Source organism: Amborella trichopoda, chromosome 10, assembly GCF_054954075.1.
Source record: "Amborella trichopoda isolate Santa Cruz 75 chromosome 10, AtrichopodaSantaCruz75HAP2 v2.0, whole genome shotgun sequence".
Classification (NCBI taxonomy): domain Eukaryota; kingdom Viridiplantae; phylum Streptophyta; class Magnoliopsida; order Amborellales; family Amborellaceae; genus Amborella; species Amborella trichopoda.
In genome coordinates, this window is record NC_142345.1 from 35,592,318 (window position 1) to 35,614,640 (window position 22,323).

The following is a 22,323-nucleotide window of genomic DNA, read 5'->3' on the forward strand; positions in this document are numbered from 1 at the left end:
AATGGCGATGGTCTCTTCTCCAACTCACCCTGTGTTGGTTCTTCCAGCCGGCGTTGGCCTCTTCTCCAACTCATCCAGCGCTGGCTCTTCCAACCGGCGCTGGTCTCTTCTCCAACTCACCCTATGCTGGCTCTTTCAACCAGCGCAGGCCTCTTCACCAACTCACCTGGTGCTGGCTCTTCCAACCAGCGCTGGTCTCTTCTCCAATTCACTCGGCGCGGGCTCTTCCAACCGGCGCTGGCCTCTTATCCAACTCACCCTGTGCTGGCTCTTCCAACCGGCGCTAGCCTCTTCTTCAGCGTCCCTATCCCGACATGCCTTCTAACTGACCGGGAAAAATTTTGGGTCATCACACTTGTTTATGATCGAAGCATAATACATTGTTGTTACTGAGGTAGTGAAATAAGTCATTTGGCTTAGAGGGCTTGTAAGCGATTTGGGCTTACGACATGATGAGATTATTATTTATTGTGATTGTTAGAGTGCAATACATTTGGCCAAGAACCAGGTATATCATGCAAGGAATAAGCATATTGATGTTAGATATCATTTTATCCGTGAGATCATAGCTGAAGGTGATATCTTATTACAAAAAATTGACACTAAGAAGAATGTTGCAGATATGTTGACAAAACCGGTTTCATTACAGAAGTTCAAGCAATGCTTGGACTTAACTAATGTGTTGCCAAGGTAAGCGCCTATGGGGACGCGTGTGGAGAAGACGGTTGATTGGAATCTCTTTTGGAATCCAAGTCAAGGTGGAGATTGTTGACGTGCCTTGCATTCCAAGAAAAGCCACGTGATATCTCTAGGTTTCTATATTTAATGGGACATTGATTCCAAATTTTAGGAAACAAATATTTTTTGAATATCTCTAGAGTGGCAAGAGATAGGGGCATCATGTGACATATATTTGGATTTGTTCTTATTATTTAGGAAATTATCTTTTTGAGTTAGTTCTAGTTATATTAGAATAGACATGAGAATCCACACGAGATAAATATGAACTTATGTAACTAAAAGTTATGGAAAAAGATAGAGCCTCACCTACCACCTCTTTTGGGTGGTTTTGCTTTTTCTATATATTGGGTTATTTAGAGAGAGAAAAAGATCCAGAAAAATAGAGAGAAACTTTTGGAGGTTTTTGCAGAGAGAGAATATTGCAGAGAATAATGCTTTGTGGGATATTGAATCTCTTATTCTCTTAAGTAAGTTCTTTTGTAGTTTTTTTTTTTTGATTTAATGAAAAATATCGATTGTCTTCGCCTGTGGATGTAGTTACATCTGTGACGAACCACGTAAATCCTAGTGTTTTTTTTTCTGTTATTTATTTTTTGTTTTATTTTTGTTGCTTGTTGTTTGGTTCGTCAAAAATCAACAAATCAGGTATAGCGCTTCCATGCACAACACTTACCACCATGGGGAAATACTAGGAAATCAACTTGGATTTATGCAAAAAAAATGTTCTGGTTTGAATTGGTACTATGTAAAGGACTTTCATGGATTCCATGGAGGAGAGAGGTTACCGCCTTGCTTTAAGGCCTTAAGCTCTTCATTGTTTCTTTCTTCAACCAAACTAATTGTAGAAGGGGAATGTGAACATAATTATATATACTGTTATGGGAGGCCCTAATCATGGAGATTGTTGGATCCATTTGAAGAGCCTTTGGAGATCTCTAATTTACTATTGATCTTGTATTCACCATGTTCATTAGAAGGTGATTTTGTTTAAGATACCATAGCCCCTTCTGGGTCTATAGAGTGGATCTATATCTTAATATGGACAATACTATTACATGGATGTTGCTAGATTATTCATGTGGAAGTGAGGGCGATCTTTCTCTTCTTTTTTGTGGAAACACTAGACCGGTAAATACTCATTATTTTGTTGTGGAAACCAATAAACACGGAGAGAGAGAGGTTGGGGAAAGGTAGGGGTTGGGGAAACATAGGCAGAGAGAGGGGGGGTTTGGGGAAATATGGGAGGAGAGAGAGAGAGATGAGGAGAGAGATGAGAAATTGAGGAAATACAAGTGGAGAGAGAGACGAGGAGAGAGAGTTGGGAAAATATGTAGAGAGAGAAGGGGTTTGGGGCGAATTAAGGAGGAGTGATAGAAAGAGAGAGAAGATGGGAGAATATAACGTGAGGAGAGAGAAAGAATGAGGTTTAAAAAGGACATGTTTTTCTCATACTTATTTGGGCTAAAAAAATATGTTTAAAGTGGATGAAGTTACTCAAAAGAGTAAAAAATATGAAACCTAGGAATTCAATGCCCCAAGATGTATCGTGAAACTATGGGTGAATAAAAATTTTAAATAAGGGGTACGAAGATATTTTCCTTTAAAACAAAGTATACAATATTTAATCGGAAAAATAAGTTGTACAATTGATGATAATTCTTCCTAAAATTTGTTGAATATATTGAGCCTTTTTTTTTTTGTTGAATATATTGAACTGAATTTTAAAAAAATAAAAAATAAACATAGTAGTATAATAATATGAAATATATTATAAATTTTTTTCAATTTTGTTTAACCAGTCTAATACGCTAAATTTAATTTTTATTTTAGACCAAACATATGAAGAGACGTCGGAAGCCGTGCTCTTGATACTATTGTTGGACTCATGCCATGAGGAGCTTTTGAAGGCAAAATTGCTCACATGGTGAAATCCAAAACCAGCCGCTTTAATAATATGGTGAAATTGATAAAATGTTGTTTTGCTGATTTTAAACCAAACTTAATCTTTCATTTTAGACCACATTTGCCAAAGCACGTCAGAACCGTGCGGTCTTGATGATGGTTGGACTGATGGCCATCAAGAGCTTTTGTAAGCAGTAATGTTTAGATGGTGACTATCATGTACAGGTCCCGTGAAGGAAAGTAACGGCGTGGATCATTTCTCTAAAAGAATCCGACGACTATAAAACAGTGAGCCGTTACAATAATGTTGGGAAAATAACCATAGTCGTCGTGCGAATAGCGTAGACAAAGTAGCGGACGGTGGAGATGAGTTTCTCTTCCTCATCAAAGTTCTCCGTCACCCGTAGGTGAAAAAGTCACTCCTCTCTTTGGGGCTAGGGTTTTCCCTGAACCATTTGAACATTGCAGATATGGGCTCTGCTAGGGTTTACACTAGTGGTTTTGTCTTCTCATATTGGATTGGTTAGGGCTCGGCTTAGGTTTTTGATTCTTCTTCATTGTGGGCCTTTTTCTTCTTGAACTTGCAGAATCGGTTTAAGGTTTTTCTTTCTGCCTTGGAGTTGCAGTGCAATTCAGTGTTAGTGGTAGGGTTTTGCATAGAGAAAGATGGACTCTTTCAGTGCAATTTCAGAGGCCATGAAAGCTGTAGCAAAGAAGAAAGAGAACCTCCACAAAGCCTTTGAAGGCCTGATTTCTCACGGCTCTCTGGCTTCCTTGCCCCTTCAATGGAAGGACATTGAGGCCCATTTCCATTTGATCGAGAAAGAAATCAATGAAAAGCTTGAAAAGCTCTCTGAGAAAGAGAAATTGATGCCAAAACCAGAGATGATTCAGCAAAAACCAGAGAAACCTACTGAGAACATCGCAAAAATTCCTGCAAAAGCAGAGGTATCTCCAGAAAAAATGGTGGCAAAACCAGGAAAAACTGAAAATACTCCAGTAAAACCAGAGAATTCTTCTGCAGGTAATTCAAAGCTAGGTGTGAAGCCGAAGCGAATATTGAAGACCCTCTGTGAAAAAATGGATGCAAAGGGACTTCTCAAGTTCATAATTGAACATCGACGCGAGGTCCCAGCCATTCGATATGAGCTTCCTATGGCTCTTAGGTCAGCCCCTAACTCTGCAGAATTGGTTCTTGACTGTGTGTTAGAGTTTTACCCAACAAAAGGCAAGCAAGAAACCCCTAAAGATGAGGTTCATGGTACGAGAAGAGCGTGTATTCTTTTACTGGAGAGGCTTTCCACCATTGACTCTAATAGGAATCCTGACATTAAAGAGAGAGCCATGAAGATTGCAGGAGAGTGGAAGAAAAAGGTTTATACAGAGACTGAGAAGGAAGGTGGAACCCCAACTGCTGCGCATGCATTTTTGCAGCTTCTGGCTACTTATGGTTTGGCCTCTGGTTTTGATGCTGATGATTTGTTCGAATTCATTTCTTTGATTGGAAGGATGACGGAGGCTCCTGATCTATGCCGAGCTCTTGGTTTTACTCCTAGTATGCCTGGTAAGTGGGTTCTGTTAATCGTCTCTCTCCCCCTGAGATTGGATATGAATTTCTGAATTTTCTGAGATGATATGAATTTCTGAATTTTCTGAGATGGGAGAATTTTGGTTTGTCATGCTTCAATTGCTCTTGTTGATTGCAGTTGCTAAGAGTTTGTATTCATGGGTTTTTTTTTTATCGTATTAGGATAATGATTTCTCTACTAGGTAATTATGACATGGATAAATTATGGTTTTTGTCATGATTACGATTGAGACAGAATTTATCTATTATATGGTTATGGCATGATTAATTTCTGGTTTGGGAATGCTTTGGTTGTTCTTGTGATTACAATTAAAAGAGATGATGGTAAGTAGTAAAAAAATTGAGAGTTGATATTCGTAACAACTTCTCTATATTAATAATGAGATGGGAAATTGCTGGACGGGGTTCTTGAAATTATAGCTAAGAGTGTAATGCCCATGGATTTATTTCTCCTGAAACTATTATGAATTTATATCTTATTGTCCTTGGACGTACATGCTTGCTAAAGAAGTATTTCTACATTCCCGCTTAGTTAAGAGGAGTCAAATATCTTGAGTGAAATGGTTAATAGAGGGGGGGGGGGGGGGGGGGGAGTTAAGTATGCCATTCTTCTATAAGATTTTTGGGTTTCTTCCATAAGATTGCGAATGATGGACCAATCAAATTGAAAGAATGAGGTCTTATAAAAAAAGCCAAGCTTATCTCGAAACCTCGTTGGGAAAACATTTCAAGCATGGGAGACCCTACGATGGTAGTACAACCGATTTCCGTGATGGATTATGAAATTTGAAGCACCAAGAATAGTGCAGATTTGTGAACACTTAAAAACAAACTATCTAGATAATGTGTTACAAGATAAAGTTTTTTTAGGGCTTGAAATCCCTTTTCTTTTCACGTCCATAATGGTCAAGGTCGAGATGATTAATTTGAGGGTTCTCCGACACTTGAACTGCACTTTCATGTGAGATTTGAGATGCGGCTTTACTTTTTTTTAATAAAAATTGGCCGGGGATAACATTGTCCTTTAAACATTAAAATTTTGATGTTTAAATTTCAAGAGAGATGATTTACAGACACCATTTTTAGGCAATGAATCCGCAATCTCAGTAGTTCCTCTCCAAGAATGTTAGGATTAGACCTTAAGGTTTTTGATAATATCAAATGCTCAATATAGAGCTTGTACAAAAATTAGCATGGGACAACATAGGTTTCTAAACATTGATATTTGAAGTCTAAAATTGGAAGATAGATAATTTAAGACACTGCCTTAGCCACGAATCAGCAACGTTAGTAGCCTCTCTACAATGTTGGAAAGAGGCCTAAGGGTTTTGGTAATATCATATATTTAATAGGTAATAGGAACAATTACGTACTGGCACATTCCCCCCAAATTACGGTAGGAGGCAATTTTTTGTAAAAATTATGTGGAGACCACCCCCACCTTGTAGCCCTTTTTTTTTCATAATCCCCCACCTGTCGGACATTTCCAATGCCGGATAGCTAGGAAAACCCGCAAATTTTATATTTTTCTTTTACTCAAAGATATTAAGAACACTGAACAACCATATTATTTGGTGTTTCTAATGTCTGACAGCCCAAACTTCCTAAGTTGTCGAGCATTAGAAATACTGGACTTATTATAAATAAATATTATTTAAATTCTTACTATTTAATTAATAGGGGCCGTCACTTGGTGTGATAGTAAAAGGCTCTGGTAGCCAGCGCAAGAGCACAGGTTCGAGTCTTGAGAGCGATCACTTTGTGCATAAGCCAAAGGTTAGGACTGTTTCCGCTCACCCCTCCCGAGACCTTGCTTAGCACCGGGTTACGGCCCTTTCTTTTTTACTATTTAATTAGTATAGTATAATTTAATAACTAATATAATAGAATATTTTTTTTGGAAATGGTTAATGGATAGAAGTATTTAATTATTAGAATATTTATTCTAATTTGAGAATAAGAATTTCTATTCTATCTTTTTTTATATTTAATTTAAATTTTAATTAGATTTGTAGTTATATTTTATTTTTCTAATTTTAGAATTAGAATATAAAAAACTAGATACGAAATGGTAATATGATAAAATAGCAATCTAAAATAGAATAGAAAAAATAGAATAGAAATAGCGCATAAATTTAGAAATAAAAAAGTAAAGGATCAATTAAAAGATAAGGAAAAAACTCATTCAAATACAAATAACAATATAAAAGGAGTATAATTAATTAAATTACACTAATTCTATGATGCTAATTAAATAGTAAGAATTCAAATAGTTATAATTACTTATAACAAGTAATAAGTCTGATATTTCTAGTGCCAGACAACTTAGGAAGTTGGGCTGTTCGACACTAGAAACACAGAACATTACGGTTGTTCAGTGTTCCTAATATCGACAGGCCTTGAGTAAGAGAAAAGTAGAAAACTGCTAGGATTCCCCACTTGCCTGGTGTTGGAAATGTCGGTCATGTGGACAATTCTTGAAATCAAAGGGCCGTGGGGTGGGGTGGTCTCCATGTAATTTTAGCAAAAAAATTGCCCCATACTGTAATAAAGGCCACGAAAATGAGTCCATACATAATTTCTCCTAGAAAATATTACTCAGACGCCACAGGTAATCTGCTGTGTAATAACATTCTTCAAATTCCCCCCTGATTAGGATACTTTCTGGTTCAAGATATGCAGCATAGACGTATCAGAAGGGTGTGAACATAGCTTTGTTGGAATCACTATCTAGGATAGGGCCTGGGAAAATCTTGAGGACTCTTCGTAGATGCTTTTGGAATACCCCTCCAATTCTAGCTCATCCAGTGCTGCCCTTAGCAGTACCATAAAAGTTAGATTTGATTGTTCCTTATACAGGTGACATCCATCATCCAGTTAGCAGCACTGGTTTCCCTGGTTTTTCTGAATCCTTGATATGGTTTGCCGTTTTGAAGTTGGTAATTGAGTAACCTGAAAGCTCTCTTCTAACTAAAGCCCATGACATTGTGGTATGTTTTTTGTCTGCTTTTTTGGCCATGTGACACTATGTTGTTTGCCATTGAGGAATCTCGTATTGTGCTTCAGTCACACTTCCTACATGAGAACAATCAAACTTAATCTCAAACATGAGACCAAGCTTTGGCAATGGAGGAGTGAACCATTGCTTAACCAGGGTTAAGTGATTCAAGAACACTCATTCTATCCCAAACAGCATAAATACTGCAGCTCATAGTTCACATGATTAAAGTAATGAAAAATAAGTGTTGCAATGATCATGCTTCTTCCCTGCAAATGATGCAGTAATTTGGAATTGACATGCCTTGATGCATTAGTTCTTTGAATATTAAGGCTTTATTGAGCAGAATCAGCCACCCAAAAGCTAGAGTTTTAGGTGTGACAGGAATCCCCCAAATTAGATTTTCAATAGGCAGCCATTTGATGTTTTGTTGGTGGATTTCTCACTTTCTCAGTGAACCCACCTTTGTGTTAGGGAGCCCAAATTATATGATATTCCCTTATAGGTGTGTAGAAGATGATCTGAAGCTTTGAAAGAAGGATGATAGGAAAAACTGGACAATGAACAATGGGATAGGCAGTGGAAATTTTCAAGAGAAACTTGGCAAACATGGATATCTTGATATTTATCCTTTGGTGGAAGGATAACCCTTTCTAAGGGCAACATTGCCAAACTTACTAGTATAATCCATGTCACGATTCTAGCTGCCAGGAAAAGTGGTCAAAAGAATAGAACAATTCTTAAGAGTCCCTGTGGGGAGATAAAGATAACAAGCATATTCCACCCAGAGAGGCTAATGGAACTTTGCTCGGTAAATGGTGATGGCGTTGCAGTGAATGGTAAATCAATGATACCTCACACTGAAGGAATGTCTAGGGTGCATGAACAAGTATCTGTTCTACTAGAATCCAATTTCAGAGCCAATGTTGGTTACTAGTCAGAAATGGAAAAGTAAGTTAGATTTTGGAAATAGATGTTTCGGTTGGAAATCAGACTTTGAAAGATAAACACCAAGACTCTATTAGCAATTGCAATGACTAAACAGTGCCTTATTGCTGAAAATCTTGAATAGAATGCATGGGAGACTAGCATCAATCCCACCTTTCAGAAGACACCAAAGTTTATATGCCACCAAGGGTAGAATAAAAAATGGTATGAGGGCCAAAAAGTTGAGTTGTTTTAAGTAAATTTGTTCTACCTGCACTCAACAAAATCCTCTTTGTAAAGTTGTTCTACTAACATTTAGCAAGATCCACTGCTGAAACAGCAACTGCATGAAGAGTTTGGGAAATTCGAAATTCCTAACCTTTTACAACCCAAGCTTTTACTTGGTTGGCTGTTATGGACAAAGCACTTACCATTCACCATATTCAAAACCAAGTAGTTCCAGTGTCCGACAGCCATACTATGCAAGGAGGACTCCGCCATATTTAAAACCGAATGCCAAGAACCAAGAGATTCATACTATGCATGGAGGATACTGAAACAGTCACACATTATTTCTGTATTGCAGATTCAGTTAGTAATTATGGTCCTTCCTAGAGTCGTTTTGGCTCTTGACCTGTATTGTTGGGGCACCTGTTCCATTCACCAACCTGGATCAGCGCACAAATACTTGAAAAACTGAGAAAAAATCTGGAAACTGGTAGGAACCAGATATTTTTGGGCTTCCCTAGACTTGGACCTCCCCAACAAAAAAAAGGGTGGCAGATTATTCTCCTTGTTTGATCCTGTGATTTTTAAACCCTGATATATTAATGGAATTCTATAGCTTGGGGTGTGGTGCCTTGTTACCACCAGCCAAACACTTGGTGCCCTCTACGCCATGACGCCATTAAACTCAGTTCCATTGGTGGCTCTAGGAGCAATCTAGAGCCACCTTGGCCGAGGTGGTACAATGATCATGGGGTAGCATTGCTGCCTTTTAGGGGCCCTATTGGGAACATTGATGCAACCAAATATGTAGGTAACACCATTCTAACTGGCCCAAGATGATTCAATCAAAGTCGGGGCTGACTTAGTGGAGGATGACTTCGCTAATTTCATGTTCTCGATAGAAACAAGGCTTGGTCATGCTTGGTGCCTATGAGGCATTTTTCACGAAATTTATGGTATAATGGAAGAAATTACAATTACATGCAAACATGCTTGCTAATAATCAAATAATTTGGTTGACACTTTGGCAAAATGGAGAACTGAAAGAGTCTTGAGTTTCAATTTGGATGGTAGCAATTTTTTACGACCCATTGATAGGTAAAAGAGGAAGCTTGTAATTGGGTAGCCCTTTGTTGGGCAAAAAAGAGGATGCTTGTGAAGGAGTGGCCCTTTGTTGGTACCAATGTTTGAGGAATCGTCTATTCGCATTAGGTATCAGCAATTCGAATTGAATCTAGTAGGTGCCTGACCGTTCCTTTATGAAACTAGGAATTAGTCTTACTTGGTGGGAATTGCATGGTTATGTTGGAGATCTGGGTGGTTCTGTTAGTAGAATCGATGATCTAGGTCATTGAATTGGGTGATTCCCACTTGATTGATTTTTTTTTTTTTTTTTTAATATTCTATTTTTTTGACCCTGAACAATTGGATGATCCGAATTGGAATTGCCGATTTGAATCCATACAGTGGAGGACTAGCCCCAACAGTCAATACTGGGTTCTAAAACACTGGTTGATGCCCATACACAAATTTATATAGTTTCTTATGTGAATGAAGCACCAAAAAGAAAAAAATGAAAAAATAAACAAAAAATAAAATTGATCATCTCTTCCTCTTTGAGATCCCTACGAAAACATGGACTTTCCGCGAGCCATAACCTTATGCTACTTCTACTACCACTTTGTGAATATCAAAAAGCCTCAAGAGTTGCTCTTCAAAAATAAACAAAAAATAAAATTGATCATCTCTTCCTCTTTGAGATCCCTACGAAAACATGGACACCACATTGTCCGCGAGGGATAACCTTATGCTACTTCTACTACCACTTTTTGAATGTCAAGTAGCCTCAGAAGTTGCTCTTCTAGTGGTTTTGTATGCGTGGTATTGTTATCTGCAGCAACATCTCTTCATAAGTGAGTTCTCTTTCCATCTTTCATAAGCAGGGATCTCACTCAGCTATTCCTTGTCCTAGCACCCAAGCTTGAGTCCTTCCCTCCTCGGAATTTTCGTAATCCATCCTATAGTTGTTGGAAGCGTCTGTGATTCTGAAGCAATTTTGGAATCAGAATCGCGTGTATCAGAAGTTTCGGAATCTAGAAATCACTATCCGTGCGATTCGGATTTGAGAAAAATGATTCTCACAATTTCGGAACCATGATTCAAAAAATTAGAAATCGTTTTTCCTATTTACAAGAATCGATGTCCCTTCATGTTGGAATTGCGTTTCATACCTACATGGAATCACACATGACCTCACTTGTTTTGGTGGTTGCTGGAATCGTGATTCCTAAAAATAAAGAATCGTGATTCCTAAAATTCTAGAATCGCTGTCTCCATCAACTTGGAATCAACATTCTCACCATTCCGGAATCGTGATTCTCCCCATATTGGAATCGAGATTCTCCCTTTACTAGAATTGTGAACCAATTCCCTCTGGTATATGAGAGAAGTATTCAGAAAATATATAAATTTACCCATTACTACAAGATTGAATTTTGGTCTATATATACTCAGTCCAAGACTCCAGGTACTAATGTCAACCTTTATGATATCTTTGTTGACAATCCCTTACAATGGACTCGGTCTAACGATAACTCTGTTATGTCTACAAGGTCTGGAGCTAGTCTACGACATACAAGTAGTGAGAACAAGGGCAAGCTCCCTTTTTCTCCTTTCCTTGAATTGTAAAATAAGTACATGACATAGTAATTCTTCTTTGTTAAATGTAGTTTTGAGTCTTTTGACTTTTGAAAATTAAGTTATTCAATTTTTAAGTCAATTTATGTGATATTTAATGATTAATTTAACCTAAAACGTCACACAGGGCACTTCGTTCTATCCTTATTACCTTCTTATTTTACTTAAAGAAAAACATTTTTATCCTCTTATTCAACTTGAAGAAATGACGGTGTCGATCATATATTAAACATTATTACATTAGTACGTTTAGTATCTACACCATTTACCAAACATTATTAAATTTGAAGTAACATATTTTTTTAATATTATTTATTCTTGGTAAGAGTTCTTAAAAAGTAACATGGAATGAAGGATGGAAATTAGTAACTAAGAAACTAAAAAATTTAACATATTACTTACATGTCGCGCTCTCACTCATGATTGGTGAGCACACATCGAAGGGTTTTTGCTCTCATATGCTCACATATTACTCATATTTTAAATTTTGATTTTATTGTCGTGTGCAACACCTTCAAATTTTCTCACACTCACTCATGATTGAGCACACATTGCAAGGTTTATCCTCTCCCTATGCTCACATTGCTTCCTGACAACATGAATTTGCAATTCCTTAATACTTTGAATCAACGTTTAGCATAAGTAGAATCACATTGTTGTGTAGTAAGGAATCACGATGTCTGCAATGTAGAAACTTGATTCCAAACAACATGGATTCGCAATTCCAAAATATTTGGAATCAACGTTTCTCACAAGTAGAATCACATTCTTGTGTAGCTAAGAATCACAAAGTCCTCGATATGGAATCTTGATTCTGGCAATCCAGGAATCGAGATTCCTAAACTAGGTGGAATCGCATTTCGCAAAAAATGGAAACGTGATTCCTTTCTTTTAGAATTGACCTTCACCAGGGGAGATGTCGAATCGAGATTCCGAAACGGAATCGCTATCCTCATAGGCGATTCGGGTAACTATAATCCATCCCTAGTGCTTAACTACTTTGGCTACCATTCTCTTGCTAAAGTGGTCAGAGTGCTATCCTAACCTTCACCCACTTTCTAAAGAGACTGATTTGTTGATGTGTTGAATACCCATGCCATCTTTGGTCCTTGACCTGAAAACAACCTCCCTTTTGACTAAATACAATTTTCTTAGGAACGATTCCATAAAAGCTGCACATCATTTCTCAATCTTATTCACTATGGAGGTAGGCACTTGGAATAGGAATAAGAGATATGCTGGTACATTGGATCGGGATAAGAAATATTTTTGTGTATAATTCTATTGAAAGTGTCAGAGCCAACCTAAGGAGATTCTAGAGTTTTCCCTTATTGCAAAGGGATCGTCATGAATAGGAGACAAATATTGGATGAAGCTGTGGTACTCAGAGAGTGAATTGGTTAAAGGTAAGGCTGCCAACAGGCCAGACTGATGTCAATCGAGGCCAGTTCCAAATTTTTATGACTATGCTTGGGCACAACTTGAGCCAAAACCAAGACTTTCTGGCCGAGCCTAGCCGGCTTGAAAAGATCAAACTGGACACGGCCATAAACACAATATATATATATATATATATATATTGGGAAAATATCTTATTATCCCCTATTTTTACCTTTTATATCTCATCAAACCTAAGAATTGAAAATATTACTTGTAAACAAATGGACTCCATCTTTTCTACCTTCCAACCCCCTAAACCCTTTTGACCATGTATTATTGACCTCAACAACTTATGAAATGGCTCTCTCTTTCTCTCTCTCTGTCTCTAAAACTCCATCTCTCTCTAAAACCCAAACTCCATCTCTCTCTCACGCATCATCGTCTCTCTCTCAAAATTCCATCTCTCTCCCTATAATTCAAACTCCATCTCTCCCTCTAAAACTCCATCTCTCTCTCACACATGAGAAGGTGTGCTCGTGTTTGAGCTCAAGCTAAACCCCTTGGCTGGTAAACTCACCGATAAGCGAAGAGAGAGATGGAGTTTTAAAGAGACAGATGGAGTTTGAATAGGGTGTCATTTTAGTGTATGTTTGGGTAAAGAATTTATGGTCAAAGGGGTCCAGGGGGTTGTAAGATAAAAAAGATGAAGACATTTTGCTTACAAATAATATTTTCAATTCTTGGGTCTCTTGAGATATGGAAGTTAAAAATAGGGAATAAGGAGATATTTTCCCATATATATATATATGTATAATTTATTTATTTAGTTTTTTTGAATGGTACTTTTGGAGAAAAATGCATGGCTGCCCAATGTAGATCACATCATATGGGTTTGAGCACCCCAAATCCTACTCGACCGAACAATGGTGAGTTTTCCACCCACTAAGGGCATTTATACAGACAAATTTCTCAAATAAGCAAAGGGAAAAAAGAAACAAAAAGTTATTGGGATCTTTCAAATAGGTGGCGACCCCCCTCTAGGATCTCTCTCCCGTGCTCCGGGATCTCCATTTCTAAATTTTGGGATCCCAATCCCTATTATCAGGTATTTGAGTTCCCACTGTTAGAGATCTTGATCCCAACTTTAAGACTGAGATAAAACTAAATTGAGGATAACGACTAGTTAGGAACACAACTATAGTTTTAATATAGTTGCATTGCTTGCTGGCTATAAATAAAGAGATACATACTTTAAAGAATATATATTATCCTAAATCTTAAAAGGTTGGGATCAACATCCCAAAAGGTCATGATCAAGATCCCCAAAAAGTTGGGATCTCAATCCCTAACATTTGGGGATCTTCTCCCCTAATATATGGGCATTTTACATGCGACGCTCCCAAGTATATGGATTTTCTAGCATTTCACGATTGCTCACTCCTTATCTCGATTTTTCTCTCAGTGTGGCTCCCAATCGCCACAACTATGGGAAAAATATGAAGTGAAATTACTTGTCCTTTACCCAATTATTAGGGGATTAAAAAACAAACGATGGAACCCAAAAAAAGAGAGAGAGAGAGAGACATAGTGAGAGAGACCAAGAGAGAATGAAAGGAGCAAAGTCTTAGTGTCTCATGAATCATCACAACATCAATGAATGTAGCAAACAAAAAAAATGAAAAAACCTAAAGAATGGAATCCATGGCCTCTCAGCAAAAGAAGCCATAGATGAAGACTACCATTGAACCAGCGGTGAGATAAGGCATCATGACCAATGTATTAGAGAGTAACGAAGCAAGGGCATCAGCTGCATAGGCTCCTGAGAGCATGGCAAAAGGCATGAGAACCTCCAAGAAATCCATGGCGGTCAAGCATCCATCTCTCTTTGAACCTACAATAATCCATCTCTCTCTGTCCAAAACTCTGTAAATCTCAAGAGGTAGAAGTGACAGAGGGAAAACCCCATCTCCAGAGAGACAATGAGAGGTGGAATTGAAAGAGAAAGGGGTCGAGGCGGTTTTGAGAGGGAAATGGGAAAGAAAGATGGCTTTGAGAGAGGAAGGGGAATATTGAGGAAAAGAAAAAGAGAGGCTGTTTTGAGAGACAAAGGAGATTGAGAGAAAGGGAAAGAGAGGCAGTTATGAGAGAGGTGGTTTCTAGGGTGAGGAGCCAGATCAAATGATAATGTATTTATTGCATAAATTATATATATAATACATGATCATTCCCTGTACATAATATATTTCATAAATGATCATTTCATATTGTATTTAATAAATCACCATTCCCCATAATGTATAAACATTTCCAAAAAGTTTATGTATATAATGTATGAAAATATATTATATATAAATTTGAAGGTCAGGCCAGGGGTGGCCTTGGCCTGGCCCGAAATTGTTTTGGGCATAATTTGTCAGGCCCGGCCCAGGCTGTGGGCATTAACTTCAGGCCAGATCACCAGGCCCAGCAGAGAACCCTGTGTGAGGGCTGGCCCATTGGGAGCCATAGTCAGGTTTCAATGAAACACATTGGGAAGTAGACAAGAAAGACATGTGATCAAATAGATGGGATAGTATTTGATTGATTGTTGTTTTTGTGGGGTTTGGGTAGAAGAATAGGTGATGGATGAGCCCATTTATTTGTGCTGCATCCTATGATATTGTTATTTAGTTACTTCTTCTAGAGGCTTCTTTCAGTTTAGAGGGATTTAAGACTGCACAAACCCTTATCTCCAATTCTATCATGATTGTGGTATATGTGTTCAGATAAATGATTGACAATCAAGAAAAAAGTGTTTTGCATAATAACCCGTAAGGTGGTCACTTTAGGACAGATTGAAGGTTTGGTGTGACTCCTGGGAACTTTTATTTCTCACACGAAATATGTGGATGATGCCTCGGGGATCTGTAATGTATTCCCAGTGTGTGTGGTGAAATTTTGATACTGCTACAGACTCAGCTTAACATTAGTGAACGTGTAGTGATGGAGTTGGCAGTGTTACAAAATGCCTGGTTAGCTTGGGACTCGTCCTAGTCAGTCCATATGGGGAGCCAGGTGATTCCAGGCTGAAAACCCTAGGAGTCGCCCGAGCATCCTGATCTTTTCATTATATTTTCATTTTTCTTAATAAATATGGCCTGGTCCGACTTGGACCCGCCTGAGTCGGACTGTGAAGATTCGGGCTCGGCCTCCTGGTTGGTTGGAGCTTGATTCTGACTTTTTAATCACTAGGAGTTTGGTTTCTTAACAGAGCTTGGACTTAGTACGTGTGGTTCATTGTTTCCATATGGTTGGTTTTGTTGAGATTGGAGATTCCATGATTATGTGGTTGCTGATTCTTGAGGAGTTGTGGGAATATTTGTCTTGTAATCTTTTATTAGATGGATATCTCAAGCTCAACTTCGACGGTGGATTTCATTGAATAACACTGGTCCCTGTGGGGTGGGAGATCTTTACAGGGCCTCATGTTGGATCGATGAAGATCTTTACGGTTCTTTACAGAGCCTCATCTTGTTTTAGCATTCTCATGGCCCTTCATATTCAGAGTGGAGGGATATCATGACTGTTGAACCTTTGGTCATCTTTTTCTTGTTTTTTGTGTTTTTTTTTTGATTGATAAAAGTCTGTCTGCAGTGACCTATGGCCCAATAAGTTTTCCCCCTCTTTAAGTGATCCTTGATGTCGGAAGCCTAGCTTCTCTTAATGTGATTGGATCGGCCTTTAGTGACTTATCCCACCATGGAGTGCCACCTATGAGTAGGTAATTTGCAATAGTAGTTGTAACAGGCCTTTTCGTTTAATGGGTAATTAGCAGATCTAATTTTGAAACTAATGCCCTTTTAATGTCTTGGCGTAGATTTTGTGAAGGCAGTATTCCTGTTTCTCACCTTCCTGTTCCTGTATAATTTGGGTTCACACAATATTAATAGATGTCACAGTTTGTTTACACCTTATGTTGCAACTTGATGTGTTACACTATGTGCTATCAATAGTAAAGGGATTGGATCTCCTTTTTGTTTTTGCTGGTATGTTTTCCTTACTTCCCTACTCCCCAGTGTTCTGTATTCATGGATCTTCATGTTTGGTATAGATATCTGTTGATTCACAGTAGTTGGGATAGTGGCAGCTGGATTGTCAAGATAGCCTTGTTCATTTCATGCTCAGGGTTTCTCTTGGCTCATGGGAACTGATGCTATTTAGATGATTTCTGTTTTTTTATGTGGGATATTTTCTTATGATTTCTGTTTTTCATTTGTTATATTTTCTTGCTGTAGCGGAGCTATACTCAAGCGTTTGCATGCTTCCCCTTTTCTTCTTCTTCTTTTTTTTTTTTTTTGGGGGTTTTTCCTAATCTACTCCTGGTGAAGGCACCTGATCTTCCCCTTTGGCTTTCTTCCCCCTTAAATTGGTTATCTTTTTAAATGTTTTTTGGTCCCTTTGTCTTCTGCTTCTTTCTCACATCATTCCTCTCCTTCCCTTTTGTATGATTTTTATGGCAGATTTAAACTTCTTTCTGATGACAGGTTTTATCGAGAAACTGATCTCAAGTGGGAAGTATATTGAGGCCGTAAACTTTACTTGTGCTTTTGGCCTTGTTGACAAGTTCGAGCCAGTTAACTATTTGACATCTTATATGAAGGAAAACAAGAAAGCTGCTGATGAATTCTTGTCAGGTGGAAAGAGATCTGTTAGAGCACAGGTATGATAGCCAAGTCTCTCAGCATTCATCTGAATGCTCCAAGCAGTCCATATTGCTCAAAATTTGTTGCTTCGTTACTGTGGTTTATTCCCAAAAGTTACAAGTCTTGATATTTTCAAATAGGGAAACTACAGCATACAGAACCCGCATATTTATGGTACATGTCATGCAGTGGAGGCATTCATTGACTGTTCCAAACAATGGACGGTGGGATTTACTGTGATTCCTAATGTTGGACATTCAACTGGGTACACTTAGTTTTTACTATTTGTTCACGATGATGGATGATGGAGAGGTGTTGTAGTTCCTGTTGATGGAGATTCACCTGGTTACAATTACATGAAGGTCATTTCGGGCGTTTACTATATTGTACACAGATAGTACATAGATACTTCGCCTTGCAATTATGGGTTGTCTTTAAGTTTTTATTGAAAATTAAGGGGCATAACACTTGCTGGGTTAGCTAGTAACATAACTTTCATGGCCTGAGAAAAACTTAACAAATGACAATAGAATTGTCTAAGCCGCATCAATTCATCAAGTCCTTACTAGGGATTGCCTCATAGGACATGTCAAAAAATAACTAAGACAAGTCTACCTTGTGGAGGGTTTCCTGTGAATCGGTCCACTCAATTTTTTTTTCCGTTCTCTTGTTTGAGTTTAAAGCCTCAATATAGATAGGTTTTGAACAAAAGCTATCATTCTGTTAGCAAAGAAAGCATAAAGAATCATTTGGAAATTTGGTTTCTGGTTGGGTCAACTTTGATATGATACTTAAGAAGGATAGTGGTTAAAATACCTTGCTGTATTGTATAAAAAAATGTACATAGGTAAGATTCTTGAAATGATGACACCTTTAAGGATTCACCAAGAGTGATTTAACATTGCCAAACCACCTTACATCAGGAAACAAAACTTTGAGTTAGTTTAGTGACTCCATTACCTCTATATAGCAACTGAAACATATTCCTTGTTTGTACTTTTAGTTGGGAGAAAAGCATTTTCTATCAGGGTTATTGCCATTTGAAGAAACAGAGAAATGGGAAGAGAGGGTGACCACCACTGGGTTTGTCTCGAATCCTGATTGGTTCTCTCTCTTCATCACCACAATAGATTATGTTCTTCCATGTTTGTTGTACTATAGCATACCTACCTTTTTCTTCTGCTGTGTATTGTTCAATTCTCTATTCTTTCTTAAATGATGATTAACAATTGATGCCTTTCTTACAGAACAAGGCTGCTGCGAAAGAAATCTCTGGCCTATGGGCAGTGATAAAGTGTGCTAAAGAACACAGCCTACAAAATCGAATCTCCTGTGATAACTTACAGAAAAGAATTTCACATCTGGACAAGCTAATGGCTGAAAGAAAGAAGCAAGTTTCTTTTGATAGAAAGAACAAAAAGCGCGCCCGTAAAGACCATGCACCAGCTTCTTCACCAGGGCTTAACGGACCCAAGGGCATCTTTGGCCTGGCTTCAGGATACATCGAAAAGCCATCAGTTTATTCATACCGAGGCGAGAAAGGGGTCGTTGGGCCTTATGGGCTTGGTGGGTTGAGTCCATACGAGAGACCTGTGGGCTTTGGGTCATTTTCTTCCTCTCTAAGTGTTTCACAAGGGAGCCAGGCACATACGTCTCGAACCCAATTATACTCATCGGAGTCCCTCATGAGTGGTGGATTGCCTTATCCAGCACCCACTAGTGCGTCAGGGTATGGCACCCCACCAACTAGTGTGTCCGGTTCCTATGGTGTTACACCTGTGGGTGGGTCAGCGTTGTACAGAACTTCAGCCATTGCTCAGTCTGGGTCCTATGGGACTGGACCTGCTAGTGGGTCTGGGGCGTGTGGCACCATAACCCCTGGTGGGACAGGGTCCTTTGGAGTTGACCCCGCTGGTGGGCAAGGCTCCTATCATGCTGTGCCGATTGGTGGTTCAGGGTCCTACAGAGTTGCACCTAATGGTGGTTTAGGTTCCTATGGTACTGGACCACCTGGTGAGTCAGGGTTGTATGATGCTAGACCAACTAGTGGGCCAAGGTCCTATGGCGCTGAAGCCATGGGTGGGTTAGGGTCTTATGGAGGTTTGGGGAGCTATGATGGCTACTCTTATGGTGCGGGTAACTCCTCTTACTATTAATGATGATGTTTCTCTAATGGGCCAGGTGGTCTAGATGCGGCCGCATAATTTTGAGAGGTTTTGAGTGTTGTAACATAGTTCACTGGCACTATTAACATAGTGAATATAGGGTTTGAAGTTGTTGCGAATCGAAGAGGTTTGGAGCATTGATGGGTTGAGAGGGCTAAGACCCATCTGGCCTTTGTTATGCAAATCAAAGTTTAAATGAGCTATTGAACTTTATTTTATTTTTATTATTTATTTTATTTATTTTAGGGGCATGGGCTTAATTATAATTACTATTGTTCGTTGAATTTCGTACTTGAAGCATGAGGGGACTGAAGGGGGATTCGATTTAATGTGTTGGGTAGGATGGGAGGTGCTTCATTTAGGATTAACAAGGCTCTTCTTGTCGGTTGGAATTTTCTTTGTGGATTAGCTTGGGAGTTGTGTGGGAGAGGGAATCGATGAGGTGGAGGTGAGCTAAAGGGCAAGTGCCATATTTATGGGGACTACATGAGTTATAGAGTTTTATTGGGGTTGATTTATAGAGAGATTTATTGGGGTTACGAGAGAGAGAGCGAGAGAGATGAAAAGAGAGAAGCTTTCAGGTTTTCTGTTATTTATTTGTTTGTATTGATTTAGAGGTTGCAACCTTAAACAATCCAATTAAGGTACACCTTCAAATTTTATCGTAACATGTAATTTTGGTGAAAAAATTCTTACGAATATGTCAAATCTATTTTCATATCTAATTATAAAATTTTAAGTTCTAAAAATGGTTAAAATCAAGTAGATCTATAAACATATGAAATTTTTGAAAATGAACGGTCTAGATAATGTATTGCAAGATGCACTATTTATGAGATAAAATATTTTTTTTTTTTTCCATATTTATATATCTCGATGTTGAGATGATTAATGAGAGGTTTTTTAAACATTAAAACCACCTTTTTCGATGGGTTTTTGAGGTGCATCTATAATTTTACATTTTAAGGTTTGACTCAGATAGGGCAACCCAAAAAAACAGTCTGAATCAATGAATCAACAATTTGTACATTGGTTTACTATGTAGAAAAAATAGTGAATTGGCAAAAATAATACGTGAAAAACAATGAATGGGCTAAAAACCAGTATGCATTCAACAATCTGGATCGCTTTTTTTACTATAGAGGATCGTTGTTTTAGTGTTCAGAACCATCAGATCGCTTTTATACTCTGCTGGTTTCCTATGTATACACAGAACTATAACATGGTGAGCAATTCCTAAGTCGGACCAGGTGATTTCGTGCCGACCTGGCGTTTTTTAAATCAATGGTTCCCATTTAAATAGGAAGGGCCTTCATGAGACTTTGGATTTGTTACGTTTTGGGAAAAGGAAGTCCACCCTTTTTTCCGGACTTTCATCCCGTTCACACACTCGAGTCCACCTAACACTCAAGATCCCCCTAAACTTTCGAAATCAGGTCTATAAACCCCCCTTACTCACGTTTTCACCGTACAAATTACTATTTTAATTTTTAATTATTTTGACAGAAGTTAGCTATTGTATTAATAAGTGGAAAGTTAAAACGGTGTAATCCGAAGCATCAGAGATCAAAAGAGAGGGCAAAGAGACCCCCAACTTGGCTAGAGAGTCTGCAAGCGCATTGGCGTCCAGAAAAACATAAAGCAAAAAACATTAAGCAACGAAACATTCAGACAAATCAAGCATTTGCAACGAAATCGACCTAAGCTCCCCAGGTACTATTAGCTCCTTGTTACACCACTTGATGGCATTTAGCGAGTCACCTTCGATTATGCAGTGAGAGCTCAATTTTTTTGCTTAAAACTAGTTTTAAGCCTTAGAGAAGAGCCAAAAGTTCAGTAACATTTGTAGTGGCGACCCCTACAAGGCCAGCAAAAGCGGAGATGACCCCCAACTCGAATCCTTGAGCACCCTACCAATTCTTGCCCCACCTAGATTACCAAAGGAACTATGATCAAAGTTAAGCTTGAAACAACCCCTCAATGGTGGCGACCAAGTGCATTTCAGCCGATTCTTCATGATATTCAGGCACAAAAGATTGAGAAGATTGAGTATAACATCTACTCTAGAAATCCCAAATCCTTCGCTCGTAACAGCTAGCCAGCTCCAGAGTGACTGGTTGATGTTTTGGAGAACTCTATCGAGTGGAAGAATATCACCATTATAAGTTCTTTTCTGCTCTTAAAAAAACTCCCACAGAATTGCCCATCTCACAATTTTCTAAATAATACTACCAACTTCGGTAGGTTTGGGAGGCCAGCTGAGTAGCAACACCTAAGACCCCCTCAAGCAATGCCAAACTTACTCCCAGCTTTGGGAAGAAGCAGCTCCATATACCCGAGACAGAGAGCAATGCAAGAATACGTAAGCTCTTGATTCCTCGTCCTCCTTACACCTAAGGCAAACATTAGGTAGGACCTTACCCCTTTTAATAAGATCATTGATAATATCTTATTCTGCATAGCAAGCCAAATGAATACCTGACCCTTACGGGAAACTAACTATTTCTAGATCTGGGCAACTTTTGGCAGTGCCCAATGCCATCTATCATGGAATAACAATCTGTAAATCGACCTCACAAAAAACTACCAATTAGTTTCCACCAGGTCGTTCAACAGAGTGGTATACTTCGTCAACAAATGATCCCCTAAACTATTACAAGGAAAATTCAGGTTCCATACAATTTGATGACCTAAGAATTCAAAAACATCTGCCACCGATGCATTAAGTTGAGCCACCTTTTCAAAGAGAAATAGATGGGAAAATTTGGGCCGACAATCCCCAATCCATTTGTGATGTCAAAAGGAAACTGGATTGCCTCTCCCCACACACCATCAAACATTAGACTCCAACAACGGCTTTCATAGGAAGATCGATTTCCAAAAGATAGAGCGACTAGAACTGCCCCTACCTCCCCCAATCCACATGACAAACCTATCAACTCCATATTTAGATGAAAGCACTTGGCACCACAACTGATCTTTAAAGTGAAGGTTGTGCTACCACCATTTACATAA

At 38.5% G+C, this 22,323-nt stretch overlaps 1 protein-coding gene across 3 annotated transcripts; it reads left to right on the top strand.

Annotated features, from left to right (window-relative positions):
* Window positions 1–3,100: 3,100 nt before the first annotated feature.
* On the top strand, window positions 3,101–19,427 carry LOC148780184 (truncated FRIGIDA-like protein 1). 3 transcript variants are annotated; one of them, XR_016042703.1, is made up of 4 exons: window positions 3,101–4,207; window positions 16,985–17,160; window positions 17,284–17,505; window positions 18,147–18,493. XR_016042703.1 is itself a non-coding variant. In XM_088849686.1 (3 exons), exons 1-3 carry the CDS (start codon window positions 3,310–3,312, stop codon window positions 19,297–19,299), a joined length of 1,983 nt encoding a protein of 660 aa, XP_088705812.1. In that variant the 5' UTR covers window positions 3,101–3,309; the 3' UTR covers window positions 19,300–19,427. The 3 variants fall into 3 exon arrangements, 2 of the variants coding, with proteins under 2 accessions (XP_088705812.1, XP_088705813.1); XM_088849686.1 differs by lacking the exon at window positions 17,284–17,505 and having other exon boundaries at window positions 18,391–19,427; XM_088849687.1 differs by having other exon boundaries at window positions 17,284–18,493.
* Window positions 19,428–22,323: the final 2,896 nt, after the last annotated feature.